At 33.6% G+C, this 22,467-nt stretch overlaps 3 protein-coding genes across 8 annotated transcripts; 1 reads left to right on the top strand and 2 right to left on the bottom strand.

Moving 5' to 3' along the window:
* Window positions 1–31: 31 nt before the first annotated feature.
* On the top strand, window positions 32–5,248 carry LOC105647752 (uncharacterized). Of its 3 annotated transcripts, none has more exons than XM_012233964.4 (9): window positions 32–543; window positions 945–1,575; window positions 2,687–3,081; window positions 3,172–3,421; window positions 3,686–3,851; window positions 3,935–4,037; window positions 4,170–4,298; window positions 4,463–4,678; window positions 4,784–5,248. In XM_012233964.4, exons 2-9 carry the CDS (start codon window positions 1,332–1,334, stop codon window positions 5,060–5,062), a joined length of 1,782 nt encoding a protein of 593 aa, XP_012089354.1. In that variant the 5' UTR covers window positions 32–543; window positions 945–1,331; the 3' UTR covers window positions 5,063–5,248. The 3 variants fall into 3 exon arrangements, with proteins under 3 accessions (XP_012089354.1, XP_012089355.1, XP_089573617.1); XM_012233965.4 differs by lacking the exon at window positions 32–543 and having other exon boundaries at window positions 569–1,076; window positions 1,320–1,575; XM_089717491.1 differs by lacking the exon at window positions 32–543 and having other exon boundaries at window positions 569–1,575.
* A 326-nt stretch (window positions 5,249–5,574) lies between these two features.
* Window positions 5,575–11,194, bottom strand: LOC105647751 (Ankyrin repeat family protein). The gene is made up of 3 exons (XM_020684743.3): window positions 10,813–11,194; window positions 8,419–10,400; window positions 5,575–6,289 (listed from the first exon to the last, which is right to left on the bottom strand). The coding sequence occupies exons 2-3, from the start codon at window positions 10,012–10,014 to the stop codon at window positions 5,903–5,905; spliced, it is 1,983 nt and encodes a 660-aa protein (XP_020540402.1). The 5' UTR covers window positions 10,015–10,400; window positions 10,813–11,194; the 3' UTR covers window positions 5,575–5,902.
* Window positions 11,195–16,932: 5,738 nt separating this feature from the next.
* Window positions 16,933–22,427, bottom strand: LOC105647750 (endoribonuclease). 4 transcript variants are annotated; one of them, XM_012233957.3, is made up of 12 exons: window positions 22,151–22,427; window positions 21,961–22,032; window positions 21,686–21,765; window positions 21,177–21,402; window positions 21,049–21,081; window positions 20,452–20,534; window positions 20,292–20,364; window positions 19,645–19,984; window positions 19,197–19,528; window positions 18,613–18,950; window positions 17,747–18,113; window positions 16,933–17,421 (listed from the first exon to the last, which is right to left on the bottom strand). In XM_012233957.3, exons 1-12 carry the CDS (start codon window positions 22,226–22,228, stop codon window positions 17,206–17,208), a joined length of 2,238 nt encoding a protein of 745 aa, XP_012089347.1. In that variant the 5' UTR covers window positions 22,229–22,427; the 3' UTR covers window positions 16,933–17,205. The 4 variants fall into 4 exon arrangements, with proteins under 4 accessions (XP_012089347.1, XP_012089348.1, XP_012089350.1 ...); XM_012233958.4 differs by having other exon boundaries at window positions 21,669–21,765; window positions 22,151–22,218; XM_012233960.4 differs by having other exon boundaries at window positions 21,686–21,734; window positions 22,151–22,207.
* Window positions 22,428–22,467: the final 40 nt, after the last annotated feature.

Genomic DNA, 22,467 nt, shown 5'->3' on the forward strand with positions numbered 1-22,467 from the left:
AAATATTATCTTTTTTTATATCACATGTGTTGCTTTTATTCGATTTATTTAATTTCATTCGCGTCGCATAGGAGATCTATCGATTTTTTATTTAATCGCTCGTTCAAGGGAATTGAGTATTTTCCTATCAGATGGATTTTCTTTTTGTTATTAACAATGTAACAATAATAATAATATTATTATAAAATCAAATTAGTAGTTGAGTTTAAAATGCATATAGCCCCAAGTGTAAGCTGCTCCAGTCAGTGAAGGTGTCATATGTCTGTTTGTTTCTTGAGAAAGTGGACACTGAACAGTATTCTATTTGGGTTTAATCTGTTTAGTTTCCCAATGTTGTACTGACTTCCTCTGCTTCTTCCTGACACTTCTGACAATTCTTTCTTCTCTCTTTTTTTTTTTCTTTTTTCTACCCAAAAATCATATTTCCTTTTCTTTCCCTGTGGCCGTATATTCTTTTTGAGAAAGACAAACACAAGAGACAGGTGACAATTGAATCACAGTAAAAGTAAAATTATTTGTTTTGAAGACTTTTTTTTTTTCCGGGTAAGTTGTTCTATTTTAGATGCTTATCTTGTGGAAGTTGTTTCCTGGTGTTCTTTGGAGTGGCATGTGTCTTTCTGCATGTTATCTTTTATTTGATTTTTAGATTAGCTCATGGTTTTGTGTTATTATCTAAAAAAACCTCTCTTTACTATCTTATAATCCGTCGTTGTGATCATCTCTTCCATCTTCTTCTTTCCGTTTCTTTTTTTGAATTTTATTTTAACATGATTGATTATCTATAAAATAATTTTCAAAATAAATACTTTCTTAATTTGTTCATGAATGTTCTTCTCGAATTAAAATTTTTTATGTTCGCATTTTTTTTATCGTTTTGTTTTTGTTCTTATTTTTTTCATACAATTATATCTGAACTATAATCAAAATTATGATTTATTTTGCAGTTGGAAGGGAAAGAAAAAGCAGATAGAAAAGTGAACCACATTAATTAAAAGAAGTTATTAGAAGAGAAAATGGATGGTTGAGACTTGAGACTGACATATTTTTTTTTTTGTGAAATTTGAGTACTTTTTCAGGTAAACCCATGCCCATGTTTTCTTGAAATAAGGAAACAAACAATACCATTTACATGCAAAGGAAAAGGTTTATTTTTACAAACCTTCTTTCATGTGATTGCGGTTGCAAGTTGGCTAGCATGCCTTAAAATCTTGTAGTAGTAGGAGGAGGAAACAGTTTCAAATTGTTGTTTTTTTCACTCTTTTGCTTGGTTTCTTCTTCTTGACTCGAAGAAGTTGAGTCCCTCTGTTTTTCTGAGACAGAGAGAGAGAGAGATGAAGATGGATATATTGGGCGGTCAAAAATCTCTTGAAAGAGTAGTGTCACAAAGAGCTCTGCAAATGGGCAGTTCATTTTCATGTCAAATTTGCGTGGTGGGTTTTCTTTGTGGAGTTTGTCTCACTTCTTTGTTTCTTGCTGCTCTTACTTCACTGGGGTCTTTTGTGATTGGTGGGATTTCTTTTTCTGCTATTTCACTGGAAAATTCATCACCATGGAATTCGAGTTCTGAAAATACCAGTAAGTGGAATTTACCTTATTCTTTCTTCTTCTTCTTCTCCCTTTATTTTTAAATTTGTTTCCTGTTCAGAAGAACTTTACTCTTTATAAAAATTTTGCAGGACCTCATCTCTTTCCAGAAAGAAATTTAGCTGATAGAATTTACAGGATTAATGGGAAAATTGAACTGCCTCAATATATTTTCTGCAAGGAAATTAAACAAGAAAATTATGGCTGTAATTCTGAGAATTTGTCGAAGTTAGACTAGACTAGCTTTAATTGAAAATTGGAAATTTTAATCAAAATCTTGGATTAAGATATGGTAGAAATCCATGCATGAAAGGTGACAGTGCAAATGATGAAAGGGTATAGTTGAAGGAACTTGGTTAGTAAATACATTTTGGCTTTGTTTAATTAGCTGATTTACTTTAACTACAGTGTGGTTATTACTGTTTATCATAATTAGTTAATCCACTCAGTTTCCTATTATACTTGGAATTGAAGTTAGTAATCCTTACTTTTTGAGCTAGTGATTTTGAAGGAGTATATGGTCATTTTGACTTTGAGCAGAGCTAGATCACTGCTTATCTAATGTACTTTAAATTGAAGCCACTAATCCCCACCTTTTGAGCTGGTAATTGATATGCAATTTACTTTAAAGGTTCAGGAACAATAAAATGAGGTTTTTATGAACTAGAAAAGCATTAAAATATTTCTTTTGGGTCCCATTGGTTCACTCTGGAACTTTGCATTAGGATTTCATTTTTTTGAGTCTGGTACATAATAAATCCATTTTTTTTTTATTTTTTTAAAAAATTGATTAGCTATTCTTAATAATTCTTAAAATAGCTAATACAGTCCTAGTTAGTTTTTTAAAACAAGTTAACCTCGAATAGAATTATTTAAATTCAGACACTCATTTTTATTTTCATTCTATTTACTAGGTGAAGCAAACATGTGCCCTTGAAGTAATTCTTATGTTGAAATGAAATTGCTTTGAACTTTATCCATAACTTTCAGCAAATAGGGATTGATCATTGATTCATGTAAAATGAATTTTTGATTTCTAATAATTTCTTATGGTTCATGTTGCTATAATCTTACACATAAACATGCATTTTGTTGTATTTAGATGTGGTTACAAGCACAGAGTGCAAATTTAAAGTGAAGGAAACAGAGAGATTGGAAAATTCACTAAGGAGTAGAAATGAAGTTGATGACGAGAGAGTTTCATTATTGCATTCCGCTTGGAATGCATCATTATTTGAATTATCTGTAGATGGAGAAAGTGATTTCTTGCGGAGACTCGGACTAAGCAAGTCTACTGTACCTAATGCCCCACATTTGGAGAACTGTAAATTAAGAGCACAGATAAATGAACATCTTGATAAGCGCGCAGAAAATGAGAGCTTCCCACCTTGGACTACTTGGAAAGGATTACTAGATATGCACCCGGCCTCCACGGCCAATGAGCAGCTTAGGTACTTTAGGCATCAAGCTATTTCTGAAGGTGCTTATCCTCCATGGGTATGTTCCTAACTATAATACTTCTTTTGTTTATTTTCTGATCTTGTTCTTGAAAAATGTTTCTGAATGTTTATTATTTGCTTATTTCAGGTTACTGGTTCAGATGAAGAAAATTATCCTCTTACTAGGAAAGTGCAACGCGATATATGGATGCATCAGCATCCACAAAACTGCAGGGATCCTAATGTAAGATTTCTTGTTGCTGATTGGGAGAAGCTACCTGGGTTTGGCATTGGAGCACAGCTAGCTGGAATGTGCGGACTTCTTGCTATTGCAATCAAGGAGAAAAGAGTCCTTGTTACTAGCTACTATAACCGGGCTGACCATGATGGCTGTGAGGGTATGAACAAATATTAGCAATCAATTTTGTGAGAACTCTTCCAATTAATTTCTCATTTTGATGTTTATATTATTGTGAATTTTTCCCATTGCTTAGTGGATGATAGTAAAACTTTCTCCAATTACGGAGTTATCCTTGCATGGTAAAGTTTTAACTCGAAAGTCTGAGACACAAAGCTAAACATGATATCCTCGGATGGAACTGGGGAAAAAATTGAGTTCAGAATAACTATGCAATCACTGATAAATGACGTGCTGTTTGTAGGTTCTGCTCGCTCTAGTTGGTCTTGCTACTTCTTTCCAGAAACATCCCAAGAATGCCGAGATCGTGCTTTTGAGCTTATTGGCAGTAAAGAAGCATGGGAAAATGGAATTATAACTTCTAAAGATAGCTATAATTCAAAGCAAATATGGGCTGGACGAACTCCTAGGCAAGTAATTTGCATGTGTAACTGAGTTACATTCTTGAGAAGCAATTATTATGTTAATTTCAAAGCTTCAATATCTAATGCAGGGTATGGGGTGATCCTTGGACTTATTTGCAGCCAACAACAGAAATAAATGGAAGTTTGCTCACTTTTCATCGTAAGATGGACCGTAGGTGGTGGAGAGCACAGGTAAAAGTTAAACAGATGCAGGAACAACAGAGATCAACATATAGTTCATTTTTGCTTTGCAGCAAGAGGAAATAGATGACAACAATCATCAACTGATTTTAATTTTATCTTTGATCTTATTGACATTGTCAGGCAATACGCTACTTAATGAGATTTCAAACCGGGTATACATGTGGCTTGATGAATGTTGCCCGTAATGCTGCATTTGGGAAGGAAGCTGCAAAGATGGTTCTTGAAAGTCTTGGTGATGAGCGGCTGAAGGTTTATTTTCTTTTGTCTTCTACCTTGTTTGTTGGTCTTGAAGTACTTTAGAGAATATCATACACAGTCTTAAAACTAATTGCAGTGTTAATCTTGAATAGACTCTCTATTACAGTTTGAAATATTTCTCTTCACATGACCATCTCATATGGATCTTATGATAGGATGCAAGTAACAAGCAAAGGACTGATATTCAAGAATTTGTATGGTCAAATCACAAGCCATGGATTCCTAGGCCAATGCTAAGCATGCATGTAAGAATGGGAGACAAGGCTTGTGAAATGAAGGTGGTTGAATTTGAGCAGTACATGCAACTCGCTAATCTTATCAGACAACGATTTCCACACCTTAATAGCATTTGGCTATCAACTGAAATGCAGGTTAGAGCTTCTTCTTGATTATTATTCCTTGTTGAATCATTTATTTATTCCCCTAAATGCATCCTATCTTACTAATGATATATAAATAATCCATTTTACTTTCAGGAGGTTATCAATAAATCAAAACTGTACGCCAATTGGAAATTTTACTACACTAATGTGAGACGCCAAGTTGGAAACATGACAATGGCGACATACGAGGCAAGTCTGGGCAGACAAACCAGCACAAACTATCCTCTTGTTAATTTCTTGATGGCAACAGAAGCAGATTTTTTCATCGGAGCATTAGGTTCAACATGGTGCTTTCTCATAGATGGAATGAGGAATACTGGAGGGAAAGTAATGGCTGGTTACCTGAGTGTTAACAAGGATCGGTTCTGGTAGGGATCAACCGGTCTCAAAAATCCAAGTAAATACACATGTAAATTAGAATAAAATGATCTACGATTCCGGTTCTCATCTGTAAATGAGTATTCAATTTTGTACTTCCATGCCTCTCTTGTACACTCTCAATGTAGATAAATATCCTTTAGAATATGAATGGAACATGTGATAGTGGATCATCAGGTACATTGGGTAGTTAGTGGCTCACTTGGAAAACCATCCTGCTATTATGGTAATCATTTTCTGATTTTCACAGCCAAAAGCATCTACCATTTGTGGGTTGTTTAGAATTGTTTTCGAGTTACCCTCGCAAAAAAGACACATGAAAATATTAGAGATCGTGTAATAAATTTTTTTCCAGGTATATAGAAATCAACCAGTAATATGTGTTGCTTTGAAAGTAAAAATCCACACAAATGTCATGTAGAAGTCAAAAAACTTTTCATAATTTCTCCATTCCAAAACAGACATGGCAGGTCAAAATGACCTATGGAAAAAGAATACCAATCCCGAAAGTGTAAGCTTGATAATCGACTGATTTTGATACGAAGATTAATGTCTAAAAAAGGAATGAAAATAAATATAAATAGAAGTGGAAGAAATGGGAGACTTTTGCTCCTCTTCAATTTCACATCACATGACAATAAAACAAAAGAAGAAGACATCTTCATAATCAATAAGTGATTGCCCACCAAATATCTTGTAAATCATTCAACGAGCGACTCAGAATAAGAAAGGTCAGATGTGCAAGCGAGTAGAGCCTACCTTCTCCTTTTTTTTTTTTTTTTTCCCACTGCAAAGGATTTTAAGTGGCGAAGTTCCTTATGGTAGTTGAACCAGTTATTCTTCCACATCTTCACTCGTATGATGCGCTGCACCATCCCCGCCTCTAGCTACTGCCTGTTTCCTGTGTTTCTTGTTCTTGGATTTCTTGGCCTTCATTCGTCGTTTCTTCTCATTGGCATCAACCCAAGTATAGTCTAACGGTATGTGGAATGGGTCAATCTCATCCTTGTACCTGTGACTATCACTATCACTTGATTGCCCACCGCGACTTCCTCTCATCCATGAAATCCAAGACGTGGACCCTTCTGATTCCTTGGATTTGGCATCCTGAAAATGTGCTGGACTGGAGAGAGGGGTTGAGAACTCCTCAACTGGCTGAAGCTCCTCAAATTTTGTAAAAGTAACAAGCACCCGAATAGTTGGGACAATGGGGATGGCAACCTGCACCAAAAGAAATAAGATACATCATGCTGTTCATAGCTCGGTAATTGAACAAGTGTTTAACCTATATACTACATGCAATATTTAGAATATGTTACTGACCAGATACTGGAATTTCATACCATAACAGTTTTACGCAACTCTTTACCACATCCCAAGTGTCATGTCTTTCACCTAAGTTCTTCAGCTTATATCATAGCATGCTTTCTAAAAGTTTTATTTGGCATTCAAGCAGGAAAAGGAGGCAAAAACGCTTTGTCAAAATTCTTGCTATTATTAATGAAAAGATAAGGACATGCTATAATAATTATATTAAACTTAGGCAATAAATTTTCCACCAAAATATGCACGACAGAAGGCTTATTTTGCACCTTTTGTTGCAAGCAGAAAGTAGTAACACATTTGACATTTGGTATTGATCATCATTTATCATTAAACATGTATTGATTATCATTTTTCCATAATTTTTTTTTAAAAAAATCTGCTTATAGGTCAGGATGTGCCATATAGCACATGTCAGGCTTGGGTTGCACTAGCAGCTGAATTAATATGGCATCCGCAATCAAGTGAAACTCAAGTTTAACCTCTCAGCTCAAACTTTCAAATTAGTTATGGAAGCTTGGATTCCCCAATCAGCTTATATCAATGTAAAAGAAGCAGCATTTGGCACAGAAAAGCAATGTTTTGGGCATGTTACAAGTTAAACCCATTGGACATACATGGTAGGTCTCAGGTCTCTAGCTGTATGTTACCTGGATTTCCACTTTTAAGTTCTTCAGTTAGTTATCAAAGCACTGCTCTTTGCTCTAAATTATAATGTAGCACCACATTCAAAGACAATCTTTTAACACCCTGTTTGGAACAAATAAATTCACAAATTTTGTCGAATGCATTTTGAATTCCACATTTTCAAGATTAAAATGTAAAAAAATGTTAATTTCAGTTCTATAGATTAATTCTATGAAATTGAACAAAACTAAACCAAATTCTATAAAAAGAACACACAAATTTTATACATGAAAATGTTCATATCATCTCTTCCTCCTCTTCCTCTCTTTCTCCTTCCTCTTACTTTCTCCAATCTCTCTTTCTCCTTCCTTCCTCATTTTAAGAGTTTTCTGCATGAACTTTACATGTTGAGGACAGCCAATATGTCATGCTCAACAGTTTTCTATGAGAGAAGAAACCTCGGTAGGCAGAGTTGGGTATTACTCTACGTGGTCTCATAGGTAAGACTAACTAATAAAATTCTCTCTTTAGCACAAACAATTTAGACAACATACTCTAACTTATTATAAGTTCACAATTTTTTTTCCAAGCATTACTTTCTTCAGTGTCATAAGTTCATGTCATATTTATGCTACACAGACAAGCATGCACACAAATAAGATACTAAACGTTCAGGAAAATTTTCACTGTTGCTACAGCAGTAAATTTAATGTGATTGGATAAATGAATCCATTATGTTGTATGGTTTTCCATGGATTAAAAGGTCCATGTCCTAGAAGATTTAGTTCATTATACATCAAATAGAAAATAAGGCTCAGTTATGGTAGGTTTTTCCTCAATCTCAAATCAAATAAGACAGGACATCTCATTTTTCACCGCATGAGATGCTTCCCTTAAAATTGCTTGCGCTCAAAAAGCATGTAGATCAACTCTAGCCCAAGTGATAAACATCACTGAACTAAATGAGAAAAATAAACACAAGAAACCAATAAAGAACATAACTGAAGCATGGACTCAATATCCAATATGCTTGGGGAAAACCATGAAAGTTCTCAATGTGAACTTTTGGATTTTCCTGATATCCTCAAAAAGGAACCTCCACCAATGATTTGATGCTGAGTATAATATTTATTTTTCTTTTGCAAGAAAGTTCCGGGGAAAAAAAAAAAAAAGAGGAGTTCAGCCAGTAATATAAAAATTAATGAGTTTTACAAAACAGATGAAAACCATCCTAGAAAAGGGGAAGGGAAAAGGAGAAAGGAATAGAATGCGCCAACACCATAGGCAATCAGTGTGAAATATAACTTAACATGCTTAAGCAGAATATCAAAAAAGCACATATCTCAGTAAAAAAAATGTACAGTATCAAAAATAATACAAGAGATCAGATATCAGATTACCTTGACAGGAAATGTTCCCTGAGGTAGTTTAGTTGTCAAAAGCTCTCTGAGCCTCCTAACAGCCTTGACCTTGTTGGCTAATATATCAAGTAAAGGCAGGAGTTCCTCGGTTTTCAAAGGAAAATCTGGTGTCAGCCACAAGACAGGTCTTAAACCCTTCTTGTACTCACTCTCATGCTTAGACTCAGTACTTGGCCCTTTCTTCTTTTTCTTCTTGCTTCCTTTATCCTTTCCCTTCTTGGCATCCCCAAAATCCTCCCTAGACAATTCAGATGATGATTTTTGATGGTCAACTGATTTCTGGGTTCCACCTTCTGGTGCCAACTTCGAAAACTTCTTCAAGATCTTTGAATCTTCAGGATCATCATTGTTATTTTTTGAACCTTTGTTCTTCCAACCAAACCAACTCTTCTTCTCTTTAATGGAACCATTGGATTCCCCATTCTCATAGGAACCACCTGATCCATTTTCCTGGTACTCAATGACCCCAGGTTCCTCATCCTCACAAACAGCATCTGAGTTCCCCATACGAAGTGCAGAATCTAACTGGTTCCTCTCCTCGGCTGTCAATACGTCATCAAACTCATCATTTTCAGCACCATTTACCAATCTTTCTTCATCATCCACAGCAAAAAGTTCCTCATCAGTCATCGCACCAGGAACCCGTCTTGACTTCACACTCACCATTACATGAAGCATATCATAAATTTTGGCCTTCCAGTTACCAACCATCTCTGTCCTTTCTTGCCGCCTCCAATTCAAATGAGGAACAAGCTCTGCCTGAGTGACATCAATGCCTGGCCTATACATATTAGTTTGAGACATTAAAGCCACTTCATGGGTAACTTCTGCTTCCGTTGGTTGGGCACCAGCCCCCTCCAAAGCATTAGTAACTTCTTTTTCCTTGTGAGCAAGAACAATCAAAGAACCTGGTGACAAAGATATATTACTATCTTCTGAAGAGTACCCCTCTCCCAAGAAGAGAAAAGTTTGATCTGACCTCTGAATGCGAAAACCATCAAACCCAGCAAGGGTCATATCAGCACGGAGGTTAGAACCACGCTTCCAAATGCGATAAGTATCTGATGGAGCAATGCGGCCAATAAATGGGATAACTGAACTCTCAAAATGAAAAGTTATCTCCATGTAAAAATCACGAATACGAGATGCTGAAGCAACGATTCGTGGAAGCCTGCGACACCATTTTGCCCAAGCAAGAGGCTGGTAATGCCGTGCAATTATCATAGCAATTTGTTCTTCTCTTGTGCAAACTGCTTCTTGAAGAGCACTCCAACCATTTTCATTCTGCAGGCTCCAATCTGCCCCAGCAGCCATCAAAATCTCTGCAGAGACTGCATCTCGCAATTTAACAGCAAGGTGCAAAGGAGTCTCACGCCCAGGAACATCTCGACGATCAATGACAGCAGACACAGAATCAGCTTGTTCCTCAGCAGCAAGAGACTCTTCTTCTGTATTAACTTCTCCAGCCTTGGCAAGACGTGGAAGGCTAGAGATTAGTCGCCTAAGGGCTGCATAATCACGGTGTGCAACTGCAAAGTGGGCAGGACTATGGGCATACTTAGAGATATCTTCCATTGATTCTCTCAGTTTCTATTCCTCCCCTCTCTCTCTCTCTCTCTCTCTCTCTCTCTAAAAAGTTATAAAGTCTGTTCCATTTTTTTGGCAAGTATACTTCACAAGAATGGGGCTTTACCAAGTAGAAATGACCCACTAAGATTAAGGCTTCTACTATTCGGCACTGTACTGCCACAAATCGAGTCTTAACTGTTTCTGAAAATGCAAATCATATACCCAATTGAAAACTTGAATATATATTACTATAGAAGTTAATGATTATTAATTTCCCTTAGTACTGCCCAAATTTCTGCCATGTTCTCAGTTTCCAAACACTAAACCGCACTTAGATGAAGTCAGCTTGACCTCCATTGGACTATGAAATCAAGCTTCCTCAAATCACAAATCTGAAACAAAAAAAAAAAAAAAAAAAAAAAAAAACAAAATAAAAATTTCAAAAAAGAGAGACGTTACTGTTACAAATAAACAACTGAAAACACGTCGAGCATGCCCACTCAACCAAGAACATCTCTTTGTTTGATTTATTCCATGATAAGATTAAAAAGAATTTTAAAAGATAAAAAAACAAACTTCAAAAAATCAAACTCCTTTTAACCAAAATAAACAAGTCACCACTACACTGAATTCCGAGACAAGTAACTAACTTTAACTAACTAAATTTTCATTTTTCTATCCCAAATAAAAATAAATTGAACCAAAAGCATAGGATCCCAAAATTTTCCTTTTCATCTTCTTATTCTATCCCTTGATTTTCTCAGTAACTAAACAGGAAATTACACCATGTCTACAGACAATTACCTGAGAACGCACCAACTCGTATAAGAAAACAACCCCCGAAATCCGACCCTCTCGTTTCCGCTTCTTAGTTGCAGCTTTTTCCAAAGGATTATTGGGTTCCAAATTCTTAGATAGCAGCGTGAAAGAAAGAAGAAGAATCAAACGGTTGACACGAAGGGATCTAACGGTCAGGATCGTCTTAGCTAATTAATACTGACAACACAAAGGAACGACTTGTGACCTAACTCGGGCTTGACTCGGTCACAAACTCAGATCTCTTGACTCTCTGTCCCTGTTCTCTTTTGTTTTGGTTCTTTTAGCAGTTTTAGTCTCTCGCTCTATGCTCTGCAATTTGTTTTTCTCCTTTTCCTTTATTTTTTTTTTTTTTTCCTTTTTTTCTTTTCAGGTAATGTCCCCTCTTATCCCTTTTGCGCTTTTCTCCTCATCTGCCGCTTGATAAATTGAATATACAAAAGGAGACTTCGTTTTGATCATAATTACGAGACTACCACTACAGTATTATTAAATTAAATATTGATTTTTTTGGAATAGATTCTAATTCTAAATAAGTTCTTATTCATTGATTTATTATTTTGAGTTTCAGTTTATTTATATTTTAATTTGATACCAGTAACAAAATTTTATTTCAACTTTCTTTTATTACATTTAAAATTTCTTTTATTTTAATTTCAACAACTATTTATTATATATAATTCATGAATTTGTGTGATTATCCATTTGAAAAAGTAGTTTTCTAGATAAGTTTTCATATTTTTTTAACATTGTTAGATATTATTAATAATATTTTCATTGTTTTTACATATTTAATAAAATTATTTGTGATTTCAAATTTTTCTTTGTCCAATATTAATAAAAATCTTCAAATTTTTAAATTGATTTAAATAGAATTTATAATGGATATTCATAATAGCACTATTTAGTATTGATTTTTAATTAAGTGAAATTTTTAGGTCATGCAGCGGATTTTGCCTCCAATGCATAGATATTTTAACCTCTTTCAGTAAAAATTTTGCTACACATAAATCAGGTTAAATATATTTTTGAAAATTTTTATTTTGACTTTCTAAAACTTAATAGTATAACTTATTCTTCTGTTTCTAATTTTCTAAAAATGAACCCTTGGTTTTTCTGAAATTACATTTGATGCCACTTGATGGCAACTATCGTAATCATCTGTGAGTGTGAGATCCAATGATGCCTGATGCTGGCCCAGCAATGGGACAGACTAGACTGACTGCAGTGAAAATGAAATTCTTTCTCTTCTTATTAATTTTTAATTAGTAATATATATTTTTTAAGTAAGATAAAAATTAAAAAAAAAAAAAAGAAAATTAATTTCCCCTTACTTTGTTGGTTTAGGGTATGAAATTAATTAATTAAAAAGAAGCAGAAACAATTGGTGGTGGAAGGGATAATGACATATCATGTGATGTTTTATAATGTTAATGATGTTTTCATATGTTGTCTAAAATAATTTTTTTCTCACATATAATATAAAACATAAGACAAACTTTGAAACGTTGGCCATGCATTTTCTTATCACAACTCACTAATTAACCTTTTTTTTTATTTTCTTTTGGACATTTTTCTAAAAAAACAAAAATTGAATTCAAAACAAATGAGTCTGAAATGGTTTACCATTTCAATTATATTTTTATTTATGTTATAAAATATTAAAAAACTGAGAAAATAATGAGATATTTAGATATATTTTATATTAAAGATTAAATTTTGAGTAAATAAGTTATGATTACGCTAGCTAATGTTAGATATGTTCCACAAAAAATTAATTAATGTTGTAGTTTGAAAATTAAAGGAGAGGCTTTAATGTGATTTGATAAGCCCCCACCGACAGTTTGTTTAGGTGGCGTCATCAAGCCCTCTTAAATTCCCATCCAACGGTCACCCAGCTATTAGGAGCCAACTTAGCCTCACGTGACATCTGATTGGTTTGTACTTTTAAAATGGGCATGTGATATGTTCTCTTCTCCCTCACTATTCAATTTAACGTTTTACCGTGTTTGAAGAATCCCAACATCTTGGATAAATACTACTCAGTATACTGAAACTGAGCTCCAGCTAACACCTTCCCTTTTTTTTTTTTTGAAATTTTTTAATTTGAATCCTTTCAAATACGAATATTATATTCAATTTGATAAATATTATTTAAATATAATAACCATTTTTACTATTTAGTCCACAATATTATTTGAATCTACAGTGTTATTGCTCTCTTAATTATAATCCTAGCCTTGGATTATTCCAATAAGCAACACCCACTTTCAATTTATTTTCTATTGTCGAGAAAGAATGAAATGGAAATAATAAAGGAAAATCATATGATGTCACGCGAAAATTGCCCTAAGCAACAATTATATGATATTAATTGCTATTTGATAAGGAAATTATTAAGAATTGGCTGAGCGTTATTTAATTGATTCAAAATAAACAACACTCGGTCAAATATTTACTTTATTATGTAATTAATATCTGAGTTTTTCGCTCAAGTTTTAAGATTTTTGCTCGGCATTTATTTCGATGTCTTTTATCTAGAATAGCCAAAAATACAATAAACCCTTGTGTTGGATTTCAGTAGATGATACATTATTATTTATTAAATTTCCTTAATCTCTGATAACTTTTTCTACTCTTATCATTATTTATTAAGGAGGTTTTAGGTAAGATGATCAAATATATAATCCTATTATAAACTCTAAGAATGATGTTTTTAAAATTTATGCCTTAATTTAGTAATAGAAATTGTATAAATTTAACTATTTTAAGGGCAGGCATCAGTAGTTACATCTCATTAGTGAAAATTTCACTCCCTAATCTTAAAATAAAATAATATTTTAAGTTTCATAAATTCTGATACTAAAAAAAAGTTACATAAAATTAGGAAAATGTCATAATCGTTTAATTTAAAAGTGAACAAAACACAAAAAAAAAAAAAAAAAAAAAAAAAAAAAAAAAACCTAAACAACAAAAAGAAATTTGACATAAATAATAAATTTACTATTATTTTTCTTTTAAGGCTATAAAGAAGGAACCAAACAAGTTGCATCTTTTGCCAATAAGGCCCTTCATTTCTTCCATTCATTCTCTACAAAAGGCTATGCTTCCCTTTTGATAATCTCTTATTGGAACATAATAAAGGCCCACGCAAGGCAAATGATCCCTTGATTGAATGGCCGAAAGGTTGATGCCCTTGCGCCGTTAGATCCCAAGTTTTAATTTGTATTCCTTCGATTTTTTTTTTTTTAATTTATAATTGTAAATTTGCAATTTCTCATTTTTATTGGGTTTAACTTATATTTGTAATTATAGATTTTACTTTTTATGTTACATATAATATGCTCAAATCTACTTCCTCGTTCAAAATATAAATATTTCAAAATTTTTATATGAGAATCAAAGAAACATTTAATTTCCTTAAATTATATTAAAACTAAAAATAATATGACGAAATTACTATTTATCTCACATCATTGCTCTTATCTCACATTATTATATAGAATAAATAATGATAAAATTAAAAAAAAAAATCATTTATTACTCTTTAAACTATTCAAAGAACTTATATTTTAGAACAAAACAGTTACTGTGGAAATGATTTATATTTTGGAATAGAAGAGTGACGATATTCTTTATACCATAATATCTATTAGGGAAAAAAAAAAAAAAAGAAAAGAAAAACAAAGGCCCAGAAGGTCTCATTGCTATTTGGTAGTGAAGTTGTGCTTATATATATTTCTTTTCTTCCAAAACAAGTACGTATATATGCATAGGTGGGTGCTCTAATTTGCCCAACCTACACATGCTTTGTTCTTAAAACTTTGTCCAATGGACCCCTCACACCCATGTGGCTGTGGCTCACTAAAGTCACCACCTTTTTGGTTAGTGAAAGCCCCTACACACTTGGCCATTTGCAACAACAAATATATATATATATATATATAACTTGAGAGACCTTTTGGCACTTGTATTCTCTATGTTTTTTGTGAGTTCTAAATTTTCTTTTCTTTAAATCTCATTGTTGGAAAAAATAAAATAAAAAGATATTACACTCTTGATTAGAAATATGGTGTCAATTACACATTTCTATTTTTTTTAATATTGTACTTAAATTAAGATATTGTTTTTATATTAAAATATTATTTAGGCTTCGTTTGTTGAGCCGTAATAAAAATTTATTTATAGTATAAATAAATACAACAATTAAAAATGTGTTTACCATAAGTATCTCCATCTCTATAGCCTGAGGATAATTTTACTTTCGCCGCATTAGACCCATAAGGAGAATTTTTCAGCGATAATTTTCTTCATTCACAATCTCTTATTTAAAGAATCTAAATTCTTTTCATTCAGATCAATCCTTATTGATAATTAAAGATGTACTTAATTACATTGATTATATTATAATCAATGAAACTTTATTGCAATTAGCACTAGATATAAACATTTAAATTATTTTTGCATATATAGTTGATTCATGTGGTGGGTTCAAATCTTTTTGAAGTCTCTTGCACTGCAAGGTCAATATCAAGATTTGTGACCTATACAAGAGAGGGTGGATTGGATGAGTTGAGGTACATATTGGCAATTGTCACCAATATGTATCTAACAGTATATGGAGGTTATATATGATGAGAAGAAGCCTTGTACGTAAGGCAAACAAGTCATAATTGCCAAAAATTTCTCTTTTTTCAATAAATTTTGAGTTTGTCTCTTTGTGTATGAGTATGTTAGATTTGATAATGATGTTGAGGATGACGCTCTCATGAAGGCACAGTTCTACGTAATTGCAAATCAATACAAACTGTAACCTAATTATGTAATTAGGTCCAATAATTCTAAAGCTATTTCAATTTATTAAGCCCTAATTTCGCACTTGTGGAATTTGGTGCTAAAAGACTCTTTCTTCCAAAGAAAGAAAAACAAAGAAGCAAAATTGATTACAAGAAATTTTAAGTAATAAAATTCTTATTGAAAAAGGTTGGAACTTGAAAGTTGGAATTGTTCATTCTCTATGTGAAGCCAAATTTTATTAAGGATATGTTATAGAGTAGAGTATTGTAGCGAGCAGACAATGTAAATAGATAAATAAAATTAAGAGTGCGGTATAATTTTGGTACAGTTTTCATAAAAAGCACAATCGGGAATTTATGTGTTAAGCCTAAATAAAATAATTTCCTCAAGCTCAATGTTTGAAAATGAAAACATTTGTTGACTAAGACATTCAAAAATTGTGACTTGTTCCCAAAATTTTACAAGGGCATGGACAACATTCCGTTAGTAATGGGAAATTGTCCATTTCTCTCTTTGCAGAAAAAGATAATCTCATGATGGACACATGAAAATTACATATTGCTAATAACAACAATATTTATGTTCCCGAGATCAACATTTAGGAAATGACTTTGTTTTTCTCTCCTTTTTGCTTTTCACGTCCCTTCTGAAATTAGCAATCTAAGTACTAATTAGCAAGGGTCATTACTCCAATTAGTCACTTGCAAAAGTCATTCTGTCTCTAAAATCAAATACATACAGTTTATCCTATTTTGTCGTGGCTTAATCCTTTTCTCTGTTCCACCTTCAACAAAGGACATTTTGGAGATCACAAAGAATCTATGTTTGTTGCTTGTTATTGAATTTTTCTTGAAAAACAAAATGTGTGAATGAACTTTTAATAAAGCAATAAAAGTAAAAGTAAAAATCTAGTAATCAAGTATGGTATGATAAATCTTAATGAGAAATGAGAGATATTGAAGTCAAATCTCAATCACAAGCATAAAAGTTTTTACTAATTTAGTGAGATAATAAGAGAATATCTCATGTAGAGTAACTCGTCATATTATTTCGGTTCATTGAGCTTTATAACGGAGAAGAAAAAAAAGGAATCGTTTAAATGTTGATTGTTTCCCCTACAATTTATGAGGTCTAAACATTTATAAAATTTAAGAAATAATTATATTTAACTTTTTTTTTTTTTGGGAAAACCTTTATTCGTTCTCATAATTTCCCCGGAAAATGTTGCCAAATCAAAGAGTTTGGCCTCCTCCAGGCCTGCATAGCATATGATAGAATGACCTTTCCCATAGTCATAAGGAACAAGTTGAATTTTCATAATTCAGTGATTTCCATATTTGCAACTAAATAGACGAGGAGAATAGCGTATATTAACATAGCAAAATGATCATAGTACAAAATATTTTCTGGGGGGTTTAGCTGTAACTGAGGGAATAACTTAGCAAAGAAAGCTGATAACCTGTAGTTTGTACGATTATTTTAAACTTTCCTACCAGTTGTTACATGTGTAAAAAATGTCAATACTTCAATCATCCTCCATGAGTTTTTTAATGAAAAAACAAATGATTTATAAAGCAACAAGATTCAGGACTTTTGCGCAAGTAACTCGCAGGTGATAACATCATCCATTGATTCAGAAGACCTACCAGCACCAAGGACTGGAACAATATTGAAAATGGGCTCCTTCCCGGTTTGATCCCACCTGCCCATTTCAGAAAGTTCTTTGAAAGCGCTTGTGAACATGAGTGATAGTGTCTCCAGGGTCATGTCAAGGCTTGTTGGGAAGTAGAACCTCAATGTCTATGAAAGACGAAATAAATAAGCAATGAATTACAGTATAAATAATAAAAAATAAACTGAAAAGGAGGAAAAGAAAATGATGCAAGTGCTTCGCTTCTTCAGAGTGGGGTTTGGGCGGGGAAGGAGGATGATTATTTAGTATTCACTTCTTCTGTTTATCAATTTCATATACTTATACGCATTTATGTGATAATAATACACAACATGCACTCACCAATTTTGCATAACATATACATGGATGCAAGTTAAACAACTGAAATATCAACGCTAATCAGATTTTAAAAGAAATCCACTGTAATCAGAAAATAGGGTCTAAGGAACTGACCATTGTATCTTCCCACAAAAAGTCATTCTCCAAAATCACTTTATCCAGAAGATAAATGCAAAATCTCGAAACTCTTTCCATATGCACCTTCGGGAGAGAATTTTGTTGATTCCCGTCATTCTTGTAGGCACCTAACGATTCTGAACAGATTTTTGCCACAATTTCAGTTGTTATAGACAAAACTACAGCACATATCTTCCCACTAACAACCCATTTCTGAATGCAAGAATTATGCCAGTCTGCCCGCTGAAAATCCCAACAATTCAGCAACGTGGTAGAAGATAGGTTATGACCAGTTACATCTGCCACATCTGCCACATCTGTGTCTTTTGAGACAAAAAGAAGAGGCTTCACTTCGACAAATGCTCTGCAATAACCATAGATGTGATGAATACAATTAAATAGTCATTTCAAAGAGAGGTACCAGCAAGGTGACGCATGGCATATAGAATGACTCATTTGATGTATGTATAATGTATCACTGCAATGTAGAAACACAACACCAGGGATGCATGTCTTGCAGCAACTAGAAACAGATAATGAAAGAGTAAAAATACAGGCCTAGGATATCCTTTAACAATTTATCACGCATAATAAAAAAAAACAATAAGAATTTAGAGAAGACAACCAGTAGAATTGCAAAATATACTTGCTAATCCTTTAAGATAATGTGATCACAATGATTTATCATGCAGATATAATCTATCCAGTCTTTGATAAAATATTCTTTTTACTAAGGTTTGGTCTATAATCTTAGCTTTAACATATGCTCTATACCCTTGATTTTAACATTCTCTCCCACAAACATACCATACTTGAAGCTATAATGAACAAAGCAGTGCTGACAATTAAATTTCAAGAATTACCTTTTTGGAAGATCAGGCACAAGGACATACAGAACTATGGGATCAAGAACTTTCTGCATGTTTCCTTTATCTTGTTCAAGCATTGTCATCCGCTTGAGAAAAGATTCTCGCTTGTCCTGAATCTCAAGTCTCTCCGACAATGGTATGCGTCTTGAACAGTAAATAGTAAAGACAATAGTAGAAGTACATATTGAACAGCCAAAGCTTTTTGCTACTGCTTCACTGTTTTCTAGTGCTTGTTCCAGCTCAGCAGCAGGGCCTCCGCCACAGAGAGTCATTGTGGGAGGGTTAAGCCCTAACTGCCCAGCCATGTAAAGTACCTCCTCATGCAAGGTCGCCTGGAAGTAAACAATTCAGCAAAAGAAAAAGAGATTAAGATTTGTGTGTTTTGATATTATGTAACAATAAATTATGTCAAGTATTGTTATAGAGTTATAAATTTTTTTTATGATATAAGTATCAATTAATTGGATGTTTTGATATTCATTTTTTTTTATAAATAACATACTTATTAGTGATTATTAACAAAATTATAGTACACGTGTAATGCACGTACTAAAAGACAGTAGGTGAAATTATAATACCTGACTATATGGTCCAATGCAACTAGGTGCCCATGAGGAAATACTTTGTACATGCAAGACATTTTTGCTTTGCTCATTTGCCACTAGAACTTCAACGTATGCCCTTCCCAAACCCACTTGCAACAAAGGCAGTTCAATTGTGCTGCGAGATGGAACACCAAAAGGGCACTTCTCCTGTGTAATGAACTTAACATAAATCTCATTTGCTGTACTAAACTCATTCATATCAGCAATATAGAGATGAATATATAGGACATGCTCCCAGCCAAAATCATATGTTGCAAGCTGTGATTCAATGTGCTTTAGAACAATCTTTAGATCGTCTTGCAAGGCTGCAAAACAGAACTCATAAAAATGAGAATTGGAAGGAATGATGAGAACTGCATACAAAGAATTACGCTACTCAGAAACAAGCACAAAACAATTGGAACATCCTTTTAATGTTTACCTGCTTTGCACGAATCTTTCAGCCAGCATGAAATAGAAATAATATTATCCTTCTTTGTTTTAGAGATGTGAAGTCTATCATGTTCAATTTCAACTGAATCTGCGATTTCAGAAGTAGACTGACAAGTTGCCTCACTTCGTTTTGAGCAATCTCCTTGCACATCAAACACAGAACCTGCTTTTTCTTGTAATGATAAGTTGGTTTTGTTATTACCACTTGATAAAGCAGCCTTTTCCTTGTTTTCCAAATGAAATGATATGGGGTGAACGACCCCAACTGGAGCTATAGAATCTGAAGAGTGTAGTACAATTTCAAACTCATCCAGCACAATTCTGGCATTCTAAAAATTTAAAATGTTATGAAGATGCCAAAACTATAGAAGCAAGATAAGAAAATAAGTATTAGCACAAAAACTTCAGCATGATACAAGAACTACACACAGTAACAGCAAGAATAACAATTCAGTTAACAAATCAGGAATCACTTTGCAAGAAAGAGACAGACAGAAAAAGGAACTGAAATCTCCATTTTTAATCATAAGACATCATAAAATTTCATGACAAGGTAGACGCTAGACAAGCAAAGGGTGCTGGACAAATAACTGAACCAAATTTGTCACAGGAAAAGGAATCACATGGTAAACTTACGACAAAGAGTGGGCAGTCAAGTGTCAATGTTTCATATTCTCCTCCTTCACCGCAAACATTAATCCCATATAGCCTGCCAAATGGATAACAAAGGAATGTCATTGCTAAGTATTATACTTCACGGACAGAGGAATTACAGCAAGAGAAGAAGAAGGCATACTCTTTCAACTTATGAAGATGGGATTCCAGGCTAGCTACTTCTTTGCCTAAGTGCTTTGCTGGATCCAGCCCTAAGGCAGCAACCTATTGTGTTAAAAGAACATTTCCCTTCATATTCGAATCCACAAGCCATTCATACAAAGTCAAAATGATGCTTCATTTCATATGCATTGAGAGTATCATGTATGCAAAATGGTTTAACTCATTTGCTATCTGAATTTAAATTACTCAAGCATGTAAAATCTAGGCACATGGCACATGCATAAAACTAGTTTTTCTAATGTCATATGAGCTAATATAATTTCCTTTGCAAGCACTTTGACTCTTTACAATAAAATGGAACCCATTATTCTAGTTTAAAAGAGGCTGGTTTGAGTTGGTATTCTATAGTGTAACAGTTACGGACATAATGGTGAGAAATCAGAATGTAAAACTTGTGGCAAATATTGTAGAGACTTGCAATCTAAAATCCCGTAATTCATTAGTTTATAGGTAAAGTACTGTCTGAAAAAAAATATGTGGAAGCAACATGCTATAAAATGAAAAAGAAAATGCATCAATATAAAAGGCATGCAGATACAAGTTGCATCTGTTGTACCTTTACAATGATAGCCACAATCCGATTTGTTATCTGATTAGACAAAAATAAAAAACAAAATCAAATCACAAGAAAACAGTAAGAAAATCTTGATTGACTAGCATTCATGTTCTTCATAAACAATTTACCATTTCTTTAAGGAGCATTGACTGATCTTGTTTCCATAAATATGCCAGAGAAACAAGTCCTAACCTTGAACAAACACTTTCTACTCGTAGCCTCTGATAATGCGATGCAATAGCACCAGAAGATACTGCTGTGATAGAGGGCATTTGTCTTTTAACTTCACTTAACAAAATAAACATATCTTCAACTTCATCACCTGGAGTTGTCCTGTAGTTTAGCTTCTCATCCCTGTAAAACACACAAATACTGTTACAAACTCTGAGGTGAGATAATTGCATTCACTGTTTTTAGTGAATGCAGATATTTTTCCCCTGCTAATTTCAGTCTCCTAAGAGATCTTTAGCCTTTTCTCCTACAGTCTAAGTTGTGTTACCTTTAGTAAATACAATATAAATATACAAACTTCAAACAACAAATTGATTTTCACTCTGTTTGAGAAGACATTATAATCCCATCCAATGCTGGAGATCTAAAAATTATAGAATTGCTTTTACCAATGACATGAGCTTGCCTTGTGGATCCTTGTATTCTCCTTCGGAACAATGGCACTCCCATGCATTCTGCATAACCAACAATTATTTGGTGCCCAACCTGTCAAAAGCATCCGAGAAAGAGAATCTAATAATATAAACATAAACATTCTATACAAAATCAAACTTTAGCAACATCAATTGTTCTTCAAGTGTACAACTTCGAACAAAAAAAAAACAACAAAAAGAAGTAAGAAGATACTGGTGGACATATAAGAAAGAAACTGGATTACGTATAGCGAAGGAAGAAACTTACAGTTTGATACATGTAGCTATCTAACTCATCCACTGAATCATCGGCAGGCAACAGATTAGCCAATGCAACAATCTATCATATTAAACAGTATATATGTATTCAGAATAAGTAAAAGATAATCAGGAAATGACAACAGTGAGAAAATGCTGATTATCTGTTTTTTTTTTTTCCTCCAGAAACAAACACGAACCTCGTGGCCGTATTGGATGCATTTCATCATAGCATAGCAGCTGTCCTTGCCGCCGCTGACTAGCGCCACCACTTTCATCCAGTTTGACTGCTAATAATTCACTACCAGTGTGGCTCCCAAGTATCGGATTAGGGTTTTACTTTTGAACGGTTGCTGCTGGTCGATGATTCTCTTACTTCTGTGCTAGTAGTTAATAGTAGTTATTAGCATTACAGAACTCAGCTGTTTCCCCCTTTTTTTTTTTTTTTTTTTTTTTTTTGTCCTTTTTCCCTCTGCGTGATTCGGTTTGGTTTTTTCGACTTTTGATCGTCGGAAAC

The sequence above is a fragment of the Jatropha curcas genome, chromosome 2, assembly GCF_041381405.1.
Source record: "Jatropha curcas cultivar XTBG-Jc1 chromosome 2, XTBG_Jcur_1.0, whole genome shotgun sequence".
In the NCBI taxonomy this organism is placed as follows: domain Eukaryota; kingdom Viridiplantae; phylum Streptophyta; class Magnoliopsida; order Malpighiales; family Euphorbiaceae; genus Jatropha; species Jatropha curcas.